Source organism: Zootoca vivipara, chromosome 11 (assembly GCF_965207765.1).
Source record: "Zootoca vivipara chromosome 11, rZooViv2.hap1.1, whole genome shotgun sequence".
NCBI classification, from domain to species: domain Eukaryota; kingdom Metazoa; phylum Chordata; class Lepidosauria; order Squamata; family Lacertidae; genus Zootoca; species Zootoca vivipara.
The window spans coordinates 30,001,618-30,023,577 of NC_142594.1; the positions used below are offsets into that span (position 1 = coordinate 30,001,618).

The 21,960-nt window shown below is 39.1% G+C and overlaps 1 protein-coding gene across 4 annotated transcripts in view; it reads right to left on the minus strand.

Moving 5' to 3' along the window:
* Nucleotides 1-455: 455 nt before the first annotated feature.
* Nucleotides 456-21,960, minus strand: part of GLCCI1 (glucocorticoid induced 1) — a 43,338-nt gene continuing 21,833 nt past the window's right edge. For 3 of the 4 annotated variants that reach the window (XM_035129241.3, XM_088653556.1, XM_035129240.3), the window contains 6 exons: nt 19,016-19,102; nt 17,386-17,499; nt 15,804-15,956; nt 12,007-12,217; nt 3,966-4,086; nt 456-2,948 (listed from right to left, as the gene is read on the minus strand). In XM_035129241.3, coding sequence (XP_034985132.2) covers nt 2,597-2,948; nt 3,966-4,086; nt 12,007-12,217; nt 15,804-15,956; nt 17,386-17,499; nt 19,016-19,102 — 1,038 coding nt within the window. In that variant the 3' untranslated portion in view covers nt 456-2,596. The remainder of the gene's footprint in view (nt 2,949-3,965; nt 4,087-12,006; nt 12,218-15,803; nt 15,957-17,385; nt 17,500-19,015; nt 19,103-21,960) is intronic. The other variant, XM_088653557.1, reaches the window with a different exon arrangement.

Below are 21,960 nucleotides of genomic sequence, written 5' to 3' on the forward strand. Positions count from 1 at the left end.
ATAAGACACAGGGACGTCTATACTGAAAAAATACAAAACAAAAGCCACACATTTCCTTGTAAAGCAATATTGTGTGGTAATTCAAATACTGTTCAGCACAGTGGCTAGAAATAACAGTACAACTATGTACAAAACTCTTGAAACAATATTTGACAAATTTCTACAGCTGAATGTAGGATATATTGGAGATCAACTGCTGGAAAATTTACATAGCAAAGCATTGTTTTAACACATTTGATTCAGAACCTTCCAATATGCCAAGGGCAAATGTGTGTGACAATTAATATTTAGTTTCTCGTGAGATAACAGAAGTAGTATCACTGTAAATATTGTTCACCAAAGTTAATTCTTGATCTAAAAAGTCACCTGATAGTTTCTCATAAAACCCTATAACATCAAGAACCATGACAATGCATTTATATTTGGAAAAAAGAGAGATGGTGAGAAGGTAGATGTACTGTCATATTCAACTTTAATGTAAAACTTCAAAGAACACACATTTAGGTCACAAGAAACTGGATGCTTTTTTCCCTTACCCTTTAACAACATACAAACTATATAGTGCTTCCACCAAGGCCTGAGATTAGCAAGATTAAAGATGCCTGTTGCTGTATTAAAAAAAATACTGTGAAAACAAAAGACAAACAGATCTTTTAAGCTTTCCACTCTCCGCCTGCTCCTACAGTCACACAGCGACTGAAAAAGAGACTGTCGGTCTAACTTCCTAACAGGTTATTACCAAACTCTTTGGTGATGATAGGAAGGAAAGAAACTGGGCATCATCTTGCAACAATATACATGTGCTGTATATTTCATTGCTTTTCTTAGGTACTTTTCACTGAGGCCTTTTTTTTATTATTTCCCCAATTTCTTCCTCAAAAGAAGTAGCGGAGAGAGCATAAATGCTGCAGCAGCAGCTGCAGTATTAATCTTTTCAGTTCTTGAAGAGGGGCAAGTAGGCTTTCTTAGGAACAGGCTTGCATAAAGGTACTTCCACTGAACTGAAAGCACAGAGCCAAGAATGAGTGGGTCTCTTGCCTTTGGGGTTGCCTTTGTATTGCAGGTTCATTCTCTCTGAAAGCAGCACTCGCATAGTTCCAGGGCTACTCTAATGTAACACTACTGGAGGATTCTAAGTTATGCAGCATCTGGAAAGACAAGCGACTGTACTGCCTGCCCACATTCAAACTGCAATAAATTTACCTGCCAGTGGGCCTAAACCAAAGGGTACTAAGAAAGGCTTCAATTAGATACATGACTTAAAAACTATTGCTTCTTTCTTTTTTTCTTTTCTTTTCTTTCTCTTTTTTGTTTTTTTTTCTACAAAACCTCATAGCCACGTAAGATTTTTTTTTTAAAGTTCAGGTGCAAAATACCCACTGTACAAATAAAACAAAGTTCACCGATCACTGCTTGTCAAAAACCCGAGATAATTTTTTGTTTTTGTTTTTTGCAACCAGCATGTGAATGGAACATTTCCTCCAAAAGAGAAACTAAACATTAATTAAGACTCCTAAAATGGTAACAGTAGCATTTCACGTCCTTATAACTTGCGAGAGGAAATTCCCACCACCCCCTCTGAAACCTGGGGGGGAGGGGGGAATGAATTTGCCGAAATTAAACGAAAACATTCTTGCCTTAGAGCCTCTCTCTCACACACACGTCATGGAATGTTTCTTATGTGCAGCCTAAAACTGAACACTTTATTCACAACAGCTTAACAGTCATTAATGGGCAAACACCTGAAACTTTAAAATGCCACAATTTACACGCTGAAACGATGGCAAATGCAACAGTTTAGTTTTTTGTTTGACTTGTAACCACACGACAATGGGATGCAGCACACCACAGATTTGCTGGTTCTCCTCATGTTCACCCATGCCCAGGGTTCGTATCCCCCTAGATCTGAATGCACTTTTTCCAAGAAAGTGGAATGTAATGAGGAAATATTAATGCATAAAATAAGGAAAGGCAGAAGAGTGATGAACCCTCTTTAGCTTTTTAGCTGTAAAGTATTTTATATCCCAATATGATATACATTCCAAGTTACCTGAGTTTAGACTTCGAGAGAAGTACCTGAAGCTAGGCCATATAGGGTGGGGGACACTGTGCAACTGTTGTGGCCATTTTTTTTCATTTTTTTTTTGCATTGTATGTATTACAGAAGTTCAAAACATAAATACCTGGATAAATTGTAAACATAATCCTGAAGTACAGTATTTTCCATAGAATACAACACAGCAAGACATTTTCTATTTAGACAGGCAACCTTTGTTTGATATAGAGCTTATTTATACTGTAGAATTTGAAACAGAACACAGGACAAAGTACTAATCTGGTCAAACATTCTATGAAATGCATAGTCTCCACTTAAAATGCTTAATGATACGTACACAGATTCTGCAAGCATTCTGCTCCCCCCCCCCCCCCCCGGCCAACTCACTCACACACACACACACAAAATGCTGAATGCATTTTTGTCCCTGCCAAGAACAGCGTTGAAATGCAGAAAGATGCTGATAAGTAGCTTTGTTTTGTTCCAGAAAAGTGCCACTCATGCAGTTGAGTTTTAGACCGTCCCTCTGCCTTTGCTCATCTAGATTATCACGTAATTTTGAGGAGAGGCGTGTTCTTCGGACTGCAGTTCTTGCAAAAGCTGTGGTGGCTGCTGCTGGGATGGCTGTTGTACTAAAACCTCTGTAGAGTCCATTGTGCTGGTGTCATCTGACAGAGAGGAGAAAGAGACCCGAGATGAAAGCTGCTCAACAGTCAGAGTACTCAAAGCTGTGCTTTGGCCAGAGTTTGGAGAGCTTTTGAGCATCAGGTCAGAAGCAGGTAGTAAAGGGCCCAGAAGTTTTACAGGACAGAAAGCTGATCCGGTTGGGATGAAATTAACCTTGTTTTTGTCAGGACATGAAAAGAGAGGGGCTGAGACAGGCTGACGAGTCCTAAAACAAAGGGGTTGAGAAAGAAATTAAAGTTACATACTTGAACATTTGCAGGTAACTTAGCACAGGTTGGCAGTTTTGTATGTTGCTAGAATGTGAGTGACAAGAAATGGGATTATTTGACAAATGGGCAAACATCTTCCATATTGCTAGTCAGCTGACTGATCCACAGCAATAAATATACATGCAAACAGCAACCAGAGAGGTAAGACTTTTCCACAATTCCCTTCCCTAAAGGATTCAGATGCACAAACCATACTGGAAATCCATCAATGTGCCGTTTATCAATAGAAAACTCACTGTAGCAAACACACATGAAATAGCACAATGTCCCTCTTTCTTTATCTCTATTTTGTCCAGCAAAACGTCTGCATTCACTTTAGAATACTCTATTAATGATCCAGGAGCATTTTTACCAGGATCTGGCTTCAGCTATTTTCCCAAGCAATATGTCTATGCTGTCCTAGTCTAAATTAGTCCCATGCTATTTCCTTGTACAGCAAAACAGGAGAGAAAACTGGCCAAACTTTAAGATATTCCCGCATGTATGTACTTACATATTGTGTTCTCTCCCCCACTCCCCAAAATACATAGATCAATTAAAAAAACCAAAACTCAAATGCTACCACGGCTGTTATTCAGAGCTTCAAAGGCTAAACAAATAAAGCTGAACTGGTATCATTATAAAGACAGCTTTACTCATGCTGGAAAATAATTTTTAAAACACTAAAGAAACCATAGCTCTGCTTGCATTTCCTCCTCAGTTGTGCTTTTATACATCTGGGTCATGTGGTCAAGAACAAATAGGTTGCATTCCCCCCCCCCCCAAAAGCTGACAGGAACACTTCCAACTTCTTGCCTGTGCAAAATTGGCAAGAGTGGTTTGCTCCTGAAAGAAGAAGGAGGGGGGAAAAAACCCTCATCAGCTGGAGTAGTTTATTCATCTGCAGTTGAAAAGGTCCAGTAAAAAGGTTTCCTGCATTTGCAGATCCAGCTGATATAAAAGGCATTACTTACGACATTTCCTCAAAGACCTTCACTCGCTCACATCCCTCTGGGGGCTCTCGTTTGAACATGTAGCTGTTGTTGGGTTTAGGAGAAGAGGCATACTTGGGCAACGGTGAGCTACTCCCACTGTCTGAAAATTTAAAGCAGTTGTATTACTAGGGATTGAGAGTGCTTTTTAATTAAATTTGATTTCCAAACACGATGGCTTTTGCACAACTTCACTGCTAATGCCAGTTTGTTTCAAGTCACAAAGCTTCTTTTATTGCAGGCTATATCCAACACTCTGGTAGAGCACATTTCTCCTGAATAAAAGCTTTAGAGGAGCAGTAATCTACCATACAGCAGCACATAATGGGAGGATATTTTTATCCAGAATGTTACAGACTGAATAAAGCAGAGCTGTAATCCTGGAAACAAACAAGTTCTTTATTATGCATTTCAAAAATGTAAATGATCAGGGCAACATGTACAGCATATGCAAAGAAGGGCAAGTGGTTAATGATAACGTAAAGTTCCGTTGTGTCTTGTCAACGCATAAACACAATAATTGGAAAGTGCTCGTGAGCAGCTTTTGAAATATGAAGCCATTAGAAATATTGTCCACAGTAATGTCACCCACAGAAAGAGACCAAAAAGGAAACAAAACCAAGGGCATATATAATGCAGATGCTGATCTTCAATCTGCTGTGTATGTGAGCTTTGGAACACAGGAAAGGGCTATTCCTTCTCTGCATCCCTGCATTTCATGGCTGACATATTGGTACAGCTGTTTCTGGTAACCCTTCTTTCACCTTGGAATACCATTTATCACAACACCAGAAACCTACAAAGAGCTCAGGCGCCATTCTACCTCCGAAAATTCACCACTGGACTTACATGAGACAAGCTGAAAAACACCCCTACATTCCTAACTGTCCTGCATACTGTATGTTTCTTCTTCAGACAATGGCCTAAAACATTTACACTTTTTAAGATCAAAAGGCTGAAACAGGCACCTCTCAGAGCCTTTTTACTTTTTTCCCCATATCCTGTGGTTATCAGTCCTTAACTCACCACAAGTTCAAATTTGTTCATACACTGTAGTAATGGAATGGGGCTTTTTTATTATTATTTTAAAAAGGAGTTGCGAAAGAGTAAGCAACACTTAGCCTACTATTATATATAAATTATTATATATAAAATTATTATAAAGCTGAGGACTCATAATTTATTATTTAAAACACATTCTGTCACCCACTCTTTAAGCCAACAGAGCTCTCAGAGAGGCTTGCAACAATTCATAGTTAAGACAGTCCCTGCCCTAAGGCTTACAATCTAAAGAGACACACAAGGCAAGCGGTATATAAAATTTCTTAGATAAGTAATAGTTGGGATGGGGAATTTCCAGGTATCCTGATGGAATGGCGGCCGCTAGGTGAGAAAGGGCCATAGAGATTGATCTCTTTCTCATCCTAGGATACATGGCCACGTAAACAACATCAACACTATCTAGGGCGATACTGCATTCCCTCTATGGAAGTATGACTAAGTATTCCAAAACAAGTAGGAGTGTGAGGAACTGCCAACAACAATTTTCTAAAGTTCTCTGAAAGCTAGTAGTAAAAGCCATAAAAGGATAAACACTAGTTCTAACCGTTGTTGTTTTTAAAAGTTGGGTGTCATTTCTTTTGCTGTTTTCCTTCCCCCCCTTAAATGTCTTCCTCTGTGGTTTCGAAATCAAAGTTTGCTCTGAGTAGACCCACAAAAATATCAGAATTGGATGGTTCACTGGAATTTGCTGGTAATAACTTTCTACCTATACAGCTCAATTAAATCATTCTAACATAATCCAGCAACCAATTACACTGGGTAAAGACTATGAAATGTCTACAGGCTCATTTCTATATCCTTCAGTTCCCTAACCATATATAGCACACAACCTCCTTCCTTTCTTCCCTGTGTGTATTCAACCCTGTATGTTCCCTGAGCCCCCCCTTGAAGTATTCAAATTTTAATTTTTCACATGAAGCTAGTCCTAAAAAAAATTAACCCTGGAGGAACCACAGAGCAGTGAGCAAAGTCTTCACTAACTTGAGAGGAGCTGTGCTGAACAGATGGCTAAAAAACAGTGTCAAAGGCTGGTTGTTGTTCAATTTTTACTTATCAGGAGTGAAATTTAATTTAAAAATTCAGAAACTAAAGGCTGAAAACCAGTATCTTTCTTTGTGGAGCAAGGTCTCAAAACTGAACCCTCCAGCCGTAAATAGCACATGGGGTCACCAAACTGAATTCTAATCACTGGCACCCTGTGGAGCTGGCCCTTCTAATGCAATAAAACTGCTTCTAATCACGGCGGGGCGGGCCCTTCCTCACCTCCCCTTCTCCACACACACAACAGGTGCCATTAACATTTTCTCCGCCCCCTGCTGTGCAAGATCACTCTCCCATCCCAAAGCAGACCATGGGTCCCCCTTTGCAGACTTTATGTTCATTTTCTTTTGAAAATTTCAACCTATTTAAGCAGCTCTTTATAGAAATGTAAAGTAAACAGCTGATCTGATCCAAAGAGCGGCAGTGGAGCCTGTGGTCAAAGCGCAGACTTAGGCAGAAAAGAAAAGATGCTTTAGAAATGTAAAGCAGGTCTGTGTCTGGCCGGCAGGTTAGCTCTCTCCCCATGCTTGATCAATTATTAACTTCCATTTTTTATTCAGAAACACAGTCAGGTCCAGCTTAAAGCTGATTCACGACTGAAAAGTATCATGGAAATTTAGCTGGAGAAGAAAACAAGCCCCTACGACAGGGAACAACAGAGCACAGAACCTTTGGGCATTATTTTAAGTGCCTTTTTAGCACAAGACATTCAAACTTGAAATGGTCTCCTTCCACAACACTGATACAGTACATTAATCAACTGCTTAGGTTGAACCATCACAGAAGAGGTGGCAGATGGCTTGAACAGAGATTAAACCACCAAAGGTGGGATTCACACCAAAAGTTTGGGAACTTCAACTCTAGAACGCGAAGTGCGGGAAATATTCAACAATAAAAGGAATTGCCAGCTCTGTTATGCAAACAAGTTGTGAACTACCACTAAATGTGGTACCAAATATGCTTTTCCAGTACAGTAAGACAGGATCAAATTATAATCACTAGCAATGATTAGTCTGGCTTTTTTCCTAATAAAAAAATTATGTAAAACATGCATTTCTGATTATCAATATTATAATAAAAAAAATCCTTCAGTAGCACCTTAAAGACCAACTAAGTTTTTATTTTGGTATGAGCTTTCGTGTGCATGCACACGAAAGCTCATACCAAAATAAAAACTTAGTTGGTCTTTAAGGTGCTACTGAAGGATTTTTTTATTTATTTTATTTTACTTCGATCCAGACCAACACGGCTACCTACCTGTAACCAATATTATAATGTGATTGTACACATTTCTGCAGCATCCTAACAGACAGTACAATGCCATCCTAGATCAATCTACATTAGTAATTTCCCCATGTTTCTATGAAGTTGCTAATTCTGCATATGTGGTACAAATACCCACGACTGAATAAACATACTTGGCAGCTGGAAACTGTTTTCAACAACTGAAAGATTGCCAGTGTTGGTGGCCTGATAGAATAGGTTGGGTAGGAAAGGTGTAACCATTGACATCCTCCCACCACCTTAATTAAAACAGAGTCAGTGATTTTCAACAGTTAAAACAAAGCAGAAAGTATAGTAGGCCATACTTCTTTAACAATTGTTCAGATGTTTAAGAACACTTTATCCAGAAATCTTCCTGGAGCTAGCGCATAATACTGTCTGGGTTGATACCAACAAACTTTCTTTTCTGAAAAAATAGGTTATCTGTTTAAGTTAGCTGGAAAACGTAGTGTTCTGCAGTACCTTGTCTACATTTAGCAATAGCACAATGCATTGGGGGAAAATTGCACATGGTCTAGCATACAAACCAAAATGATTATTTTATTCAATGCTCTGTTATTTTTCTGTACTTAATTAAGCACACAACACAGTTGATGGGGCAAATGTACTTTTTAAGGGACCACTGAACTAGTGAGCAATCTGCACAGCCTTTTATCAAATTGTGCCTTGTTCCAGAGGTACCTACTAACAATAATTATCAGATTCATCCTAAGGTAGCATGTACAGCAATTAAAGTTGTAACCACATCAGAGACTGGCTAACCAAAAAATACAGATCCCCAAGGATCTAAACTGGGAACAGTGCAAATCATCTGGAGTGAGAGGTGAGGAAGGATGTAGCTCAGTTAGTGGGCAACAACCAAAGGTGGGGAGAACAAAAGAGGGGTGCTGAAAGCTAAAAAATGAACTCTCCAAACTGGCTGATTGGGCATAAAAATGGTGAATGGAGTTCAATGTTAGTGTAAAATGAAGCACATCCGGACAAAACATCCTAATTTCACATACATCCTGGTGCAGTTTGAGCTGGTGGTGACCGGCCAGGAAAAAGATCTTGAGCTCATGGTGTGTTGTTTATTATTATTATTATTATTATTATTATTATTATTATTATTATTATTACTACACAATTCTGGTTGTCACACTTCAGAAAGGATATTGGAGAGAGAGGGAAAGGGTAACCAAAATTGTCAAGAGTCAGTTCTATACGAGGAAATGTTACAGTTTTTCCGTTATCAGGACAAAGAGAAGTACTTTTTCACATAACACAGTTGAACCATGGAATTTGCTACTGTAAGATGTGGAGATTGCTACCAACATGCAGCTTTAAAAGGAGGTGAGACCAATGCATGGAGGGTAAGGTGATGGCCACTAGTTATGATGACTATATGCTACCTCCAAGAACAGAAACACCATGCCTCTGAATACCAGTTGCTATGGAACAAACAGGAGTGTGCTATTTTGTTAATGTGGTGTTTGTGGGCTACCCATAGGTATCTGGTAGGCTGCTGTAGCAAACAGCAGACTGGACTAGACAGGCTTCTGTTCTGATCCAACACTGCTCTTTTTATGTTTTTAAAACTGTTGATGCAATCAGCCATTATTAGACAACCCAAGATAATGATAATTGTGGTAGCTCTGCCTACCCAAAAGAGAGCTTTGTGGATCCTTCAAGACTTCTCTCTCTCTCTCTCTCTCTCTCTCTCTCTCTCTCTCTCTCTCTCTCTCTCTCTCTCTCTCTTTTAGGAAGAGTAGATGTGAATGCTAATTTTCAAGTATTCGGCTCTATAGCATTCCCAAAGCAGGATCTGTGCAGGTGTAGATACCATGAAGAACTGTGACCATCAATCGAATGTACTTATCACATCAACTCCAAAAGAACTCTTATCTGTGTTCACCATTTCAGACGTCATTAAGTAAGAGAAGCCCTCTCTGTAAAACCAAATGCTGACATTGCTGAAACATATCTTTATGGCTACAGGCAAAATGCACAGACATGGACTTAACAAAGTTCTGCAGAATATTTTTCCTCCCAGCTAACAAATGTTAATCATTCAACAAGCATTTGAATGAGGTCTATGAGCATGAAACTAAGGAAACCTAGCAGAATTTTCTAGAGGTGATTTAGCCTAGTACCTCTGGGTTTGGTGGGCTTAATACTTGAGTTTTAGCTATACAAAGGGCAACATTGAATTTGGAAAAAGGGCTGGGGTGTGCAAGATCTGTGGTGGCAAAGAGCTAATATTGTGGTAGCCAGCATGGTGCCCTCCACATTACTTTTTATTACAATTGCCATCATCCCTGATCATTGGCCATGCTGGCTGAGGCTGATGGGAGCTTCAGTCCAAAACGTAGAGAGGATACCTCATTGGCTAACCCAATTTCTAGTATGTGAAAGTGACAGTAATGGACTTTACTTTTTGTTGCTATGTATTAGTACTGCTGTGCCTTTCTTCTTCTTTTTCTTCATTAATAATAATGTATTGTGAACTGCAGAATCATATAATTACATTTATTTTATCATCATAATTAGAATGCTTTCCCTTCTAAGGTTTTTTTGTTTGTTTGTTTGCCTTTCAATACCAGTTGAAAGGATGGTTGACCATCCAAAAATTTACTGGTTGTTGGTGTCTAGACTGGGTATTTAGATGTAGATAGCTATATATTAAAGGTAAAGGGTAATAGACTGTTTATCTATTGATTTGTCTTTTATCTTCCCCTGTTTTGTTGTGTATTTATGAATGTCTGGTAGTTTTACATTATTTTATTGCACCTAGCATTGATTGCTCATGATGAAGGGTGGAATAGAATGAATTTTAATTAAAATAAAATAAAAATAAAGTGAGATCATGATCTTTACTTAGTTTATCATGAAGCATATATCCAAAAGGCAGGCCAGGCTATAAATCTCTCCTTCAGGTGCTTTTGGACTACAACTCCCATCAGTTCCAACAGTCAATGGTCATGGATAATGGGAATTGTAGTCCCAACATCTGGGGGATACCTTGTGTAAATCACAATCCCTAGGCTTTTTTTTGCATTTCAAGAATGTCTTGCCTCTTCATGGAAAAATATTGTGTGTCTGGGTCCAACTGAGTAAAGAAACTAGAGCCAAGACAGCAAAATCACATGTGGGGGTTGAGGAAGTGTCCATGCATTGTAATCCTCATGAAAGAGAGAAAATAGATGGGGAGATTATCAGGCAGGGAAAGTAAGTAAAAGAAAAAAAACATGAGCCATGTGAAGAAATGCTTTCATTATAAATGATGTGCACGAATATGAAAAAGTAAAGGCAGGATGTGGCCATTTATAATAAAAAAACAGAAATTAGCATGGAAGATGAAAAACAAAAGAGGAAAGAGCTGGAGCACTCTAAAAATAATTGGGGAAAAGATGGAAGATACGAGCCATTTTTTGTTTTTTGTGAAGGAACAATTAAAATACTTAAATGGAGAAGTCCCGTTTTTAAAATCTGTATACCGGGAAACTTCATTATTTTATTCTTAATTTAAAACAGCTCACATTGACCAGGAGGCCTACAACTAGTGTTAAAAACACATGCACGTATTCAATCCTACAACCTACATTCATTCCACAAACCAAGCAAAATAATGATCCCAAGGCATGGTCTGAAAGCACATGGTACATCAACTTTGCTGAGACTAAGCAGCCAGGAGCCTGGTCAGTGTGCAGATGGAAAACCAGCTGGAAATGTCCCATGTGTCCTTCAGCTCCATGGAGGAAAGGGGGTATATAAGATAAACAGACACATGTATTTGCAGATTGTGCATAATTTACTCTACTCCCAATAGTTATAAACTGAACCAAGAAGCTTTGCAGAAAACTGAAACCTCTCCCCACTCCTTGTGGCTTCTGCACTGTCACTAAGCATTAGCCATACGCTTCTAAGCTTCTGTTTGCAGCCATTAAAGGCTAAAACTGTAGATCTAAAAAAAGGAGAACGAAAACCAAGAATCTAATCATGCTGAATTCTGGGTTCACCACCAACCCTTACGCTCGAGTAGAATTGCGAAATTCAAAAAAACATTGACTTTGCCAAAAACTGAGAACACTGCCAGATTTTTAAGACTGCAAAATCCTATATTCCCTTTTCTAGGAATCAATTCCTATTGGACTCAGCAGGGCTTACTTTGAATTGACATGCATAGGATTACTCTGTTAAATACATACAATGAAACATGACCAGCATTGATTTCATTTTGTTGCCATAGTATTTTGTACACTGGACTCAAATAATATTATTGTCTTCCTAACCTACCCTTTAAACAAACAATAAAAGTGGTAATGCAACCACAAACTCTGGATTCACTTATTTCACCAATAATTCACACACTATTTTATAAAATATTCACTTCATGCTTTTCCTTAACTTTTCATACTATAGCTTTCATAAAGAGTTACGCCCATTTGCTGTGTCCTTCTGACATTTATGGAAGATGTTTGTGAAACTGCACAAACAAAAGGGAAAACAAATGTAAACAAGCAAAAACAATTATGAGCAGTCTTCGGTTCACACCGACAGGACAAAATAAAATGAAATAAAAAATCTGATTTAAGCACAATGACAGTACAGCAGAACAAAAGCAAGCCATGAAACAATTATTCAAATAGACTCTCACCTTTGTCACGGTCATACAGCATGTCTTCTGTGGAGCAAGGACTCCCATCCTGAGACTCAGGAGGACAAAAAGGAGAAATGCATGGGGAATGGCTGCTGCAGCTGCTGCTGCGCTCTTGCACTGAAGGTGTTTGTGTATCGATGCTACGCGTGCTGCTGCTACGGTAGTGAGCAGGTAAGGGAGCTCGTCGGCCATCAGGAATATCCAAGGGCTGCAGCAAAAACAACATTCTTAAAAGGCACAGTGAAAGCTCCTGCCCCAGAGTGAAGCCTGGGACCTGGAGGGCACTTTGACCTGTGCTAATTTCTTTCAAGCCAGAAATGACCTTGAGAGAGGGAGGGAAGTCAGCTTCTTACAAAAGGAGGCAAGTGACACAATGGCATGCTGTTCATCAACTCATTTGGTGCAAGAGACTGCATGAAAATTCTAGTCACTTGAATGTGCAGCTATATCCTTAAATAAACATCAAGGCTAGATACACTTCAGCCATTAGGCCACATGCTGATATTTATGCTTACTAAACAAATGGCCTGGCATTATTTAATAGTAACTATATTAAAGGAAACAAGAACAAGACATTTTGCAATTACAAAAGAGACAGGAAATGTCACACAGCTTAGGACTGTCCCTATTACAATGAAAGACAATTAAAATCCCCCCCCCCACAATATCAAGAGAGGGAAAAAACCCACAAACACTAATTTTAAACCACAGTCCCCTGGGATCTTGTCACAAAGGGCAGGCAACAGTAATTTAAGGGGTCAACTGAGACTTCATTTTTTCCATGAACTAGTTTCTCTTTTCTTAAGGGGAGTTTATTATTGCTTTCAGGGTAGAAAGTGTTGAAAGAAAGCAGTGAAGCTCTTTCATGTTTCCTACAAAACAGTTATGCAGTCTTTCCACCCCTTATAACTTACATTTTCACTAGGAATCTTTATAAAAAGAAATATCAAACTTTATGATGGTCTCACCATAGACATGCCAATCATTAGAAGTGAATTACTGACAACCTATTCATACCACGCTTCACCTACCATATCAGCCTTGATTAACATAGCAAGTAATTCTTTCAAACACAGTAAATAAGTTGTTAAAAAAGAAGTACACAGATTAAATTGTGATTTGCAAAGTTAGAGGCATCACACTTCAAAGAAAATACTGACAAAAGAGAAGAGTGATGCAAAAATACTGAGTCTGCCTTAAGAAGATCACAGCAATTTTTTGCTTTCCTGGAAAGCTATAATGAAGAAAATTCTAATATACTGATGTACACTCCCTTTGAGAGAAACACAAAAGGCTTAAGTTCCAGAAAGTAAGATTTAGCTTAGGTAATGCCTTCTTGTTCAACATCCTGTAAGTGTTTGAGAAATTACTCTAGCATTACAGAACACTATTTTCACTTCATTTTTTATCTGGGCTTTCCAATTCTTCAAGGCATTTCATTTTCGGCCAATTTAGAAATAAAGACTGACGTTTTTCCACTAAGTACTTTTCCCTCAAAAGCTTTTAAATGGCATCAACAAATGTATAAAAATAGCTTTGTCTTCCTGTCAAATAAGCAATGTTTCAAGAAGGCTTCCCATTTGTAACACTTAAAAGCCTGGTCCTCTGAGCGCACATGAACTGCAGCGGTAGACATGCCAGAAGGGGCTCTGCAGGGTGGTAGCAACATTTGCTTTAGGAGTCTTTCGGATCGAATGGTTCTAAAAGGTGCTTTTAGAACCATGCGCCTCCTCTATAAGAGGTTTGGAGGGTAGCAACACAAGAACGGGCCTTTTCTGCAGTGGCTCCTGCTTATGGAATGCTCTCCTCAGGGAGGTTTGCCTGGCGCCTTCATTATACACCTGTAGGTGCCAGGCGAAAAAGTTCCTCTTCAATGAGGCCTTTGACTTACCGTATTAACAGTCTATGTCCTTTTAAATGTGTTTTTTGGGTGGGGCAATGGTTTGGTTTGTTGTTGTTTTTATTATGTATTTTGTGTCTTATCTTACATTTTTATGCTGTGAACCACCCTGCAATCTACTGATGAAGGACGGTGTACAAATTTAATAATTATTTTTTAAAAAATATTTACAAACTCAAACATAAAGGAGCTGTAGCAGCTCTCTCATTTTCATTCCCTCCATCAGCACCAGCTGTCACCAGTGTGCTGTACCAGGGAAAGTTTCATACACCCCAGAGAGGTAGTGTTGATGTCTTCTGCCAAGCTGGCAAACTGACACAAAGCCAAGCCACCTAGGAGGGCATGCTAGAAGAAAAGGTCTGAGTTAACTAATGTTATGGTTTGCTGTGTTTGTGTCTCTATCAGACATTTATGTATTGGTACATATATGCCTATCTTTGTCTCAATCATAATGTATAACAAAAGCAACAGAACCAAAATTTTAAAAGTCATAAGCCTATGAAACTAACTACTTTGCAGTTCCGTGGCTTGCTGTCCTACTTAAAATATAAGTTATTTCATAACCTCCTTTCAAATCCCAGAAACTTATATAAAACCCCTCTGCCGTTTAGCATTTTCTGCAAGACTTTTCTGCATTCTGCTGGATGCTTACTAACGGAATAACAATTATTCCTGTGAAGAGAGCCTACTGTGATGTCAGCAATAGCTAATGATCTCTCAGGAACTCTCATGAGAGCACGGCACACGAAGCTTTGAGCTTATTTAAGCCTATGACCTAAAATGAGGCATGAATTGCTGTTATTGGGCAGATCAAATTATACTAAGTGCCAATTATTCAGCAGGCATATTTTCAAGTGTCTAAAAAGCATATTATGCAATGTAGTAGTTGATGAAGAAATATAAGGCAATATAGTACATGCAAGCCCTGTCTTGGCAGTAGCCTTCATCCAACAGGGAATCTTAAAGCTTTGAGGAGTCCTAATGAAATCAACTTAGTTCCTCCTCATTGTACTGCTTGATCAGAGCATAAGGGCTCAGGAGCTCAGAGACCTAACCTTGAACAGCCAGCCATAAATTGTTAAGAGGACAAGTATGTCCACTTTATTGTTCACTTTAATTTTGGGAGGTATTATTGCCACAGTGACAATGACACTGTAATATAAATTGTGGGGGAAAGGTGCAAAAAGCAGTACTTAGGAGATTTCAGCCTAGTTAAAACTGTAACCACTCTGAGTGTTTTAAAATCAGCACTTGCACTGTTTATTCGAATTACTACTGACCTCTAGAAATACCGATCACTCAAGATGCCTGGATTACTTTACCACCACCATCACCGTAGTTAAATGCAGTAGTATATCTTCAGTGTCTTTTTGCCACCTTACACTACCAGGTTCTTTGTAAAACTGAAACTAACTATATTAGTTGCTTATACAGTGGTACCTCGGTTTATGAACACAATTGGTTCCGGAAGTCTGTTCATAAACTGAAGCGTTCATAAACTGAAGCGAACTTTCCTACTGAAAGTAATGGAAAGTGGATTAATCCGTTCCAGACGGGTCCGCGGAGTACTCAACCTGAAGTGTACTTAACCCGAAGCATGGGTGTAATTGGTTCCATAAGTCTGTTCATAAACTGAAGCGTTCATAAACTGAAGCGAACTTTCCCATTGAAAGTAATGGAAAGTGAATTAATCCGTTCCAGATGGGTCCGCGGCGTTCGTAAACCGAAAATTCATAAACCGAGGTGTTCGTGAACTGAGGTTCCACTGTAGGAATACATGCAGAGTATCTATGCTCCCTGAGATTAGTTCAGTCATTTTGCACAGATTCACACATTTCAACATTCATTTCCTATATTATGCAGTTTAAAGTAACCATGCTTAGCATCAGCTTACCTTGGACATTTCTTCCTTTCCACTGTTCTCTTTGATGAACACCTTTTCTAGTTCTGGACTTATTCCTTCTACATTGCACGGCACACGTGAAACAGCTGATTTTGGCACTGAAATGTTTGAGAGCGGCATAGGGACTGATCTCGATATAGAAGCCTTTAAAGACAAAAGATATGTCAAATTTAGCTTTAAACCTATGGCAGGAGGATTGATGATGTGAAAGTTTGAGCTGTGCACTCATCTGAAGGTAGAGGAAGTATTAAACCGAAGAGCATCTTAGATTTCTGATGAAAAGGAAGAAAAGATTAAGTCCCTACTCTTATAGAGCTCTACCAACTCATCACTATGCTTATCAAAGCAATCAGTGTACTGGATCAAGAAAAAGGACATCAAACTTGCAAGGAGCATTGTGGCATCCATGACATCAGAAAACCAAACACATTAAACAAATCCACCAGTATATGCTAACAGCCAAATGTGCAGCTACCGCACCAAAGATATGGGTGTGTATGGTAGTAATGGGTATTTTTCGCCCCACAATCAAAAGGGCTGAATAAACACAGACATCTAACGAGTTACATGGTACTTATCAGGAGTCTTTGTTAGAGCAGAGGTTCTCAAACTGTGGTTCATTGATTATTGGTGGTCTGTGAGCTCCATTCAGGTGGTCTGCAGAACAGTTGTGCACCAGTCAATAATATCTGTACTTGACCCTGCAGTTAATTATCCCCCCCAAACAATGGAAAATAAGGGCATTTTGACCAGCACCAGATTACTGAACTGGTTAACAAGGCCCTATCCTAGGGCCTGTGCTGAATAGAAATATTGAAGTGGACTGCTGAGACCCCCCAGCAATTTTCAAGTGGTCCATGGGGGAGGGGGATGTTTGTGAATCACTGCACAGGTGGTTTTATATCCTGTTCTAAAAATGATTGCAGATAAATGTGAATAATGAGTACTGAAAAGGGGTATAACTGGTTAAAAATATTGCTGAATCTTTAATGCTGTATATAGTCATTTGTTGTGCAAACACTTTTTAAATCCTTAAAGCAAGGGTGTCTAGCAAGGTGGCTGTGACTAATAAGATGGTTCAAGTATCCTGCTTCAGTGGGAGTAAAATGACAAAGATAAACAGGACTTCCTTGGTCAGCAGGACTGAATAACCAGGTGGTGATATATTAGCATTTTAAAAACATCTCAAGTCCACAGGAGGACAGCAAGGTCAAATAACTGTGACTATAAATAATATAGTTGTTGTTGCTGAGAAAATGGCACTTCTTTACTGCCTTTAGCGAGTAATTTGGATATCGGGATTCAAACCTAACCCTTGTTTCTGATCAACTCAATGCTGCAAATTTATTATTTTTAAACAGGCGATTTCTCCCCAACTTTTCCAGGCTTGTTAAACAACCTGTCACTAATTTTTCCTGCATGAATTAAAACTGGAATAAAATCATCCTTATAATTTATAACTATGGAATCCATTTTAAACTGTAGACAGAAATTCAAAAGTGGAAAAGGATGGTCACTTTTAATTCTGAAGGTGTGAAAAATGCTGCCTGAACAACCTCAGTTGTCTGCTTACCTGAGTCTGATTGATTGCTATATGGTTGCCATGGAGAGGCGACTGACGTTCTTTTTCTTTATTGTGACGACTACTCTGTTTACTGCGCTGGAGCTGCTGTCTCAATTTGGCAATCTAGCAAGAAGAGGAGACAAAATCAAATAAAAGAAGGCGTGTAACTGACAATGCGCACATCTTGAGTCTAGCTGAAAGGGGGAGGAAAAGCACCTGCCAAACAAATAATACTAACTGCAAAACTACAATATCACACTTCAGAGATGAACATGGGTTACAATTACTGCTTCTTGCATAGAATTTATTGTCCTGATATGAATGCTCTCTTCCAAATACTAACCATTAGCTTAACATGAAGAGTTGCTTTCTGTGATTGTTCTGAGAAGATAAAGAGGTATATTTGAGAAACAACCATATCTAAATGTTCATAATAACATAATGTTGTAATTCACACATCTGCCTTGGACCTGTTTACAGAGCTCTGAACATGCCTTCTAAGACAGAATGATGTACTGTACTTACAACAGTGGATTTTAATAGAGCCTATTGATGAATTCCCAAATACAACTGAGGGCTGTCCTCCAATGCAAAAGCCTATTAATGATGGGATTGATTAGAATGCAACCTTTCCCAGAAAAAAAATTGCTGGCTGCTACTCTTTTGCATATGTACCAGTAAATTAAAATAGCTTTCTAAAGTTACTCTTAAAACAAACAGCCAGGTGGCAATGTTAGCTAATCAGAATAAATCAACCAGGCTTTGATGCCACCAAAAGGCATCGTATATATTTTTTTAAAATTTTATTTCACCATGAAATTATTTTATTTCACTATGTAGAGTAAAGAATGTGTGACATTGTATCTAGGAAGATCTTGCTCCTATAAGCAATAGCCACACTTTTAGCACCTTTTGAATATATTTTCAGTTGGAACCTTAAACCCATCAATAATGTTAGCATTGTTCCCAGTGCATAGGTGTTTAATACCATCCTATTCTTGCTCTTCACTGTGTTCATTTTGTTTGTTTTACTCCTCTTAACCTATTTCAGCAGAGACTTGCGGGTGGAGGGGGGTCCAATTGAGCGAGCTGGAATACTTGCACTGACGAGGCATTTACTTAGTGCTGCATTGGATACAAGCAACAATATCTACAATAATATGCAGTATGCCATTTCTATGGTATCAACTGAGCATATAAGAATTACTGGTACAGACAGTATATGATTATTTCTATTTTAACATATAGTACCCAAATGTATTAATTGGCTTTCATGTTAATTGCGGCCAAATAATTACAAGAATATGTGACTCATGGATACTAAGTTATACTTCAAACATCAATACCGGGACATTTTTTTGAAATCTGGGACAGATTTGATTCTTATCACGCATCATTCTACCTTTGGAACAATGCACACAATAACGTAAGACAGTGGAGTGCAGCCTTATGTCAACTTATCACAGAGAACTCTGCTGACTCCCCAGTGCATTCTGTCCATTCACTCACATTAGAGAAACCCTTAAATCAGGAGTTTGTAAAAGGGAGAAGAGCATGAATGTGCTCCCATGGACAAACTGCATTCAGTGAACCTGTGAGACTTGAGGGCCTCCTGTTTGTCAAACTGTTAAACACTTACTTCTTTTAGTTGATCAGCGCTCCCCCATGAAGCTGAACGCTGATGCGATCTCTTTTCTAATACCTCTTCTGCCCAACAGCTAGGTGTCTAAACGAACGAAAACCAACAAGTATGATATGGCACCATTACTTGCTCTTGTTTTAATCTTATAATGTTAGAACACCATTTAACAGTTATATTGCATATATGTATATTTCACATATGTATCTTCCTAGAGCAGGGTTGCCAATATGGCACCCATGAGCGCAATGGTGCCCTTGAGGTCTGCCCCTGGCACACCCAAAGCCTCTGAGCTCTGCCCCCCCCACTGCCCCCTTCAACAACAGGTGGTGAGGGTGATTAGCTTTTTCTACCCTGAACAGTAGACAGAACTGAAGAACGATGCTGGAAGAGTAATGCTCTTTCCCACATCCTCTTTCAAGTCTATGTGCTTTTTAAGGCTCAGATTAAGGCTACTGGATCCGGTTTGTACTCAGGATCCCTTGGAAAAGTGAAGTCTGTGTGCATGCACTTTATATTTTTCTCACTCTCAGAGGTGGGGGTGAGAAGTGACCAGAGTGGGTGGTGCCCCACAATCCTTGCTCAAAAATCCAAATGTGCTCATAGGGGTAAAAGATTGGGGACCTCTGCCTTAGATCAGCCCTAAAATAGGATTAATACTCTTTATTACTGAGGATGCTGTTACTGGGGGGAAAGGGGTTTAGTTTGCAAAGTGAGTTTGTGGCAGAGGTAACATTTGAACCAGAAGACTTCCTGGTTCACAGCTCAGACAACTAGTCATTTCTAGGCATGACAATAGCTCTCTACAAACAACATGCAAGAGAATTTCCTTCATATGTTGCTAATAACATTTTCACCACGGAGCACTGTTTTAGATAAATGCACATTTCATTTCTGCATACTGGAGTCACAAATGCATGCTTAGAACATAGACTAAATTAAAAACTTACAACCAGCAATAACACAGACCATGTAATATTGGCAGCTTGCAAGCTGTGCTCCTGCCACATCCCCCACTCTCTCTACACTGCATCTGCTATATTGAAAATGTGGCTTGCAAAGGCAAGTTGAACCACATGAACAGAAGCAGATGTGAAAAGCTTCAAAACAAAGGAGGCACTTGTTTAGAAGTGCACAAGTGAAGTGCTTTAGTGCAACTGCAAAATACAGATTCCCAGACAAATAATTAAAGAAAATAAATATTTAGCTCAAGAAAAAGGACAAAAGGAGTAGATATTGTAGTAAAACTTGCCAAAACGTCAGCCTGTGGGAATGAGAGAAGTCAGATTTGCAGAATAGAGAAGTTGAAGTAAGATACCGTATCTTATTCAGAGCTATCCCTAAAGCAAAACCTATTCACTCAGTACCATTCATCAGATTACACTGAGCTTTTTGGTATCAAACACACACCTGATTATCTATACTATAAAACTATGGGTTACACCACTTGTCATTTGTGTTAAATGGTAAATGGGTAATATATTTTAAAATGTTAATCATGCATAAGAATTAGAGACATTTCTAAACAAACATACAAGAGATTCTAACATTTCAGTGGTTTCACAGACCCAACAATGGACTAGCATGTTCATTGCATGCACAGTAATTCCTTTTACAGCAGAATGGCTTCTCTCATCCTTACTTGTATTTAATATTCAGAAAGCGCTTGGAAATGCTTGACTATGCACAGAGCAAGTTTGTAATAAATAAAACACTTGCCCTGATTGAAAATGGGGCATTAAAGTTGCTTCCGGGCAACGTTCTTATCACCACCTTCTCTGAGCTTCCTCTTTTCTTCTGACAGATGCACATTCACAGACCTCAGCTGTGGTTGTGGTGCATATGAGAGAGACTCCACCCAGACTGGCAGTAGTAGAAGGAAACACAGCAGCAGCATGGCCACTGCAGTATCTTGCTTCCTTCAGACAGGGAAAGAAACACCTAGACAAAGGCAACTCAGCCCAGAGGCAGCCATAACAATGCTGTTGCCCCAGCTGGCCAAACAGGCAATATGTTGCATGAGTTTGCTTACTCACTCTCCTGTGAAAGGGAGCTCACATTCCACAGCACTATCTGACCTTTTTAGCTGGTGATGATAGGGACTGAACATGCAAAGGACGTGCTTTTTCACTGAGCTATAGTGTCTTCCCATTTAAGTGTCAGAGGATGAAAAGTACAGTACTGCCAATAACGCCCCTTAAAAGCAACCATGTCAAAAGGACCATAACCCAAAATTGCTTTAACAAGCAGGTGGAAAACTTGAATTTTCAGATTTAGGAATGCCATAGCTCAAGTTGCTAGCTGGATTTTCAATGAACACAGTGATGAACTAGAAAAAAAATTGCACCAACTCATTTGATTTTAGCAAATTATGACTGCGTTATAGTAAGATTGAAACTTGAGAGCTTTGAATATCTCCGTCCCCACCTCAAGTATTACCTCAGTCTTCTACTCATTTGCCCTATAAATAACTCCAAATTCTATTTTCTCAACACCTATTATGAGGAGGAAAAATGCTACCCACATACTTTACTTTTAAAGCTACATTTGAAAGAAACACACAACTATTAAAATGAGCACCAGCAGCTGTTTGGGTACAGTGTACAGCCCTCACTATCTCATGACTGTTCACTGGGCTTCTCTGATTTTTAAAGCGATAACTGTGCACCTTTAAAAGGCAGCACAACTGCCAGAAAGCCCTTCTATGCCATCCCTTTAATCAGTTTGGACTTTTGTTCAAGCAGCAACCTGTACTATGGGCGCAGATCTGTTCCATCACTCCAAACATCTAGCCCCACACTTTTTACACAGTCCAGAAAACAGTGAAATATAGCTGATGACTGTGCATGAGCCCACATAAGAGAAAATGGAAAAGTTGTGAAGTGTTTCATGGATAGCAACTTGTGCATAGCAGATTGCAGGTACATGCACATAACCCTGCAACT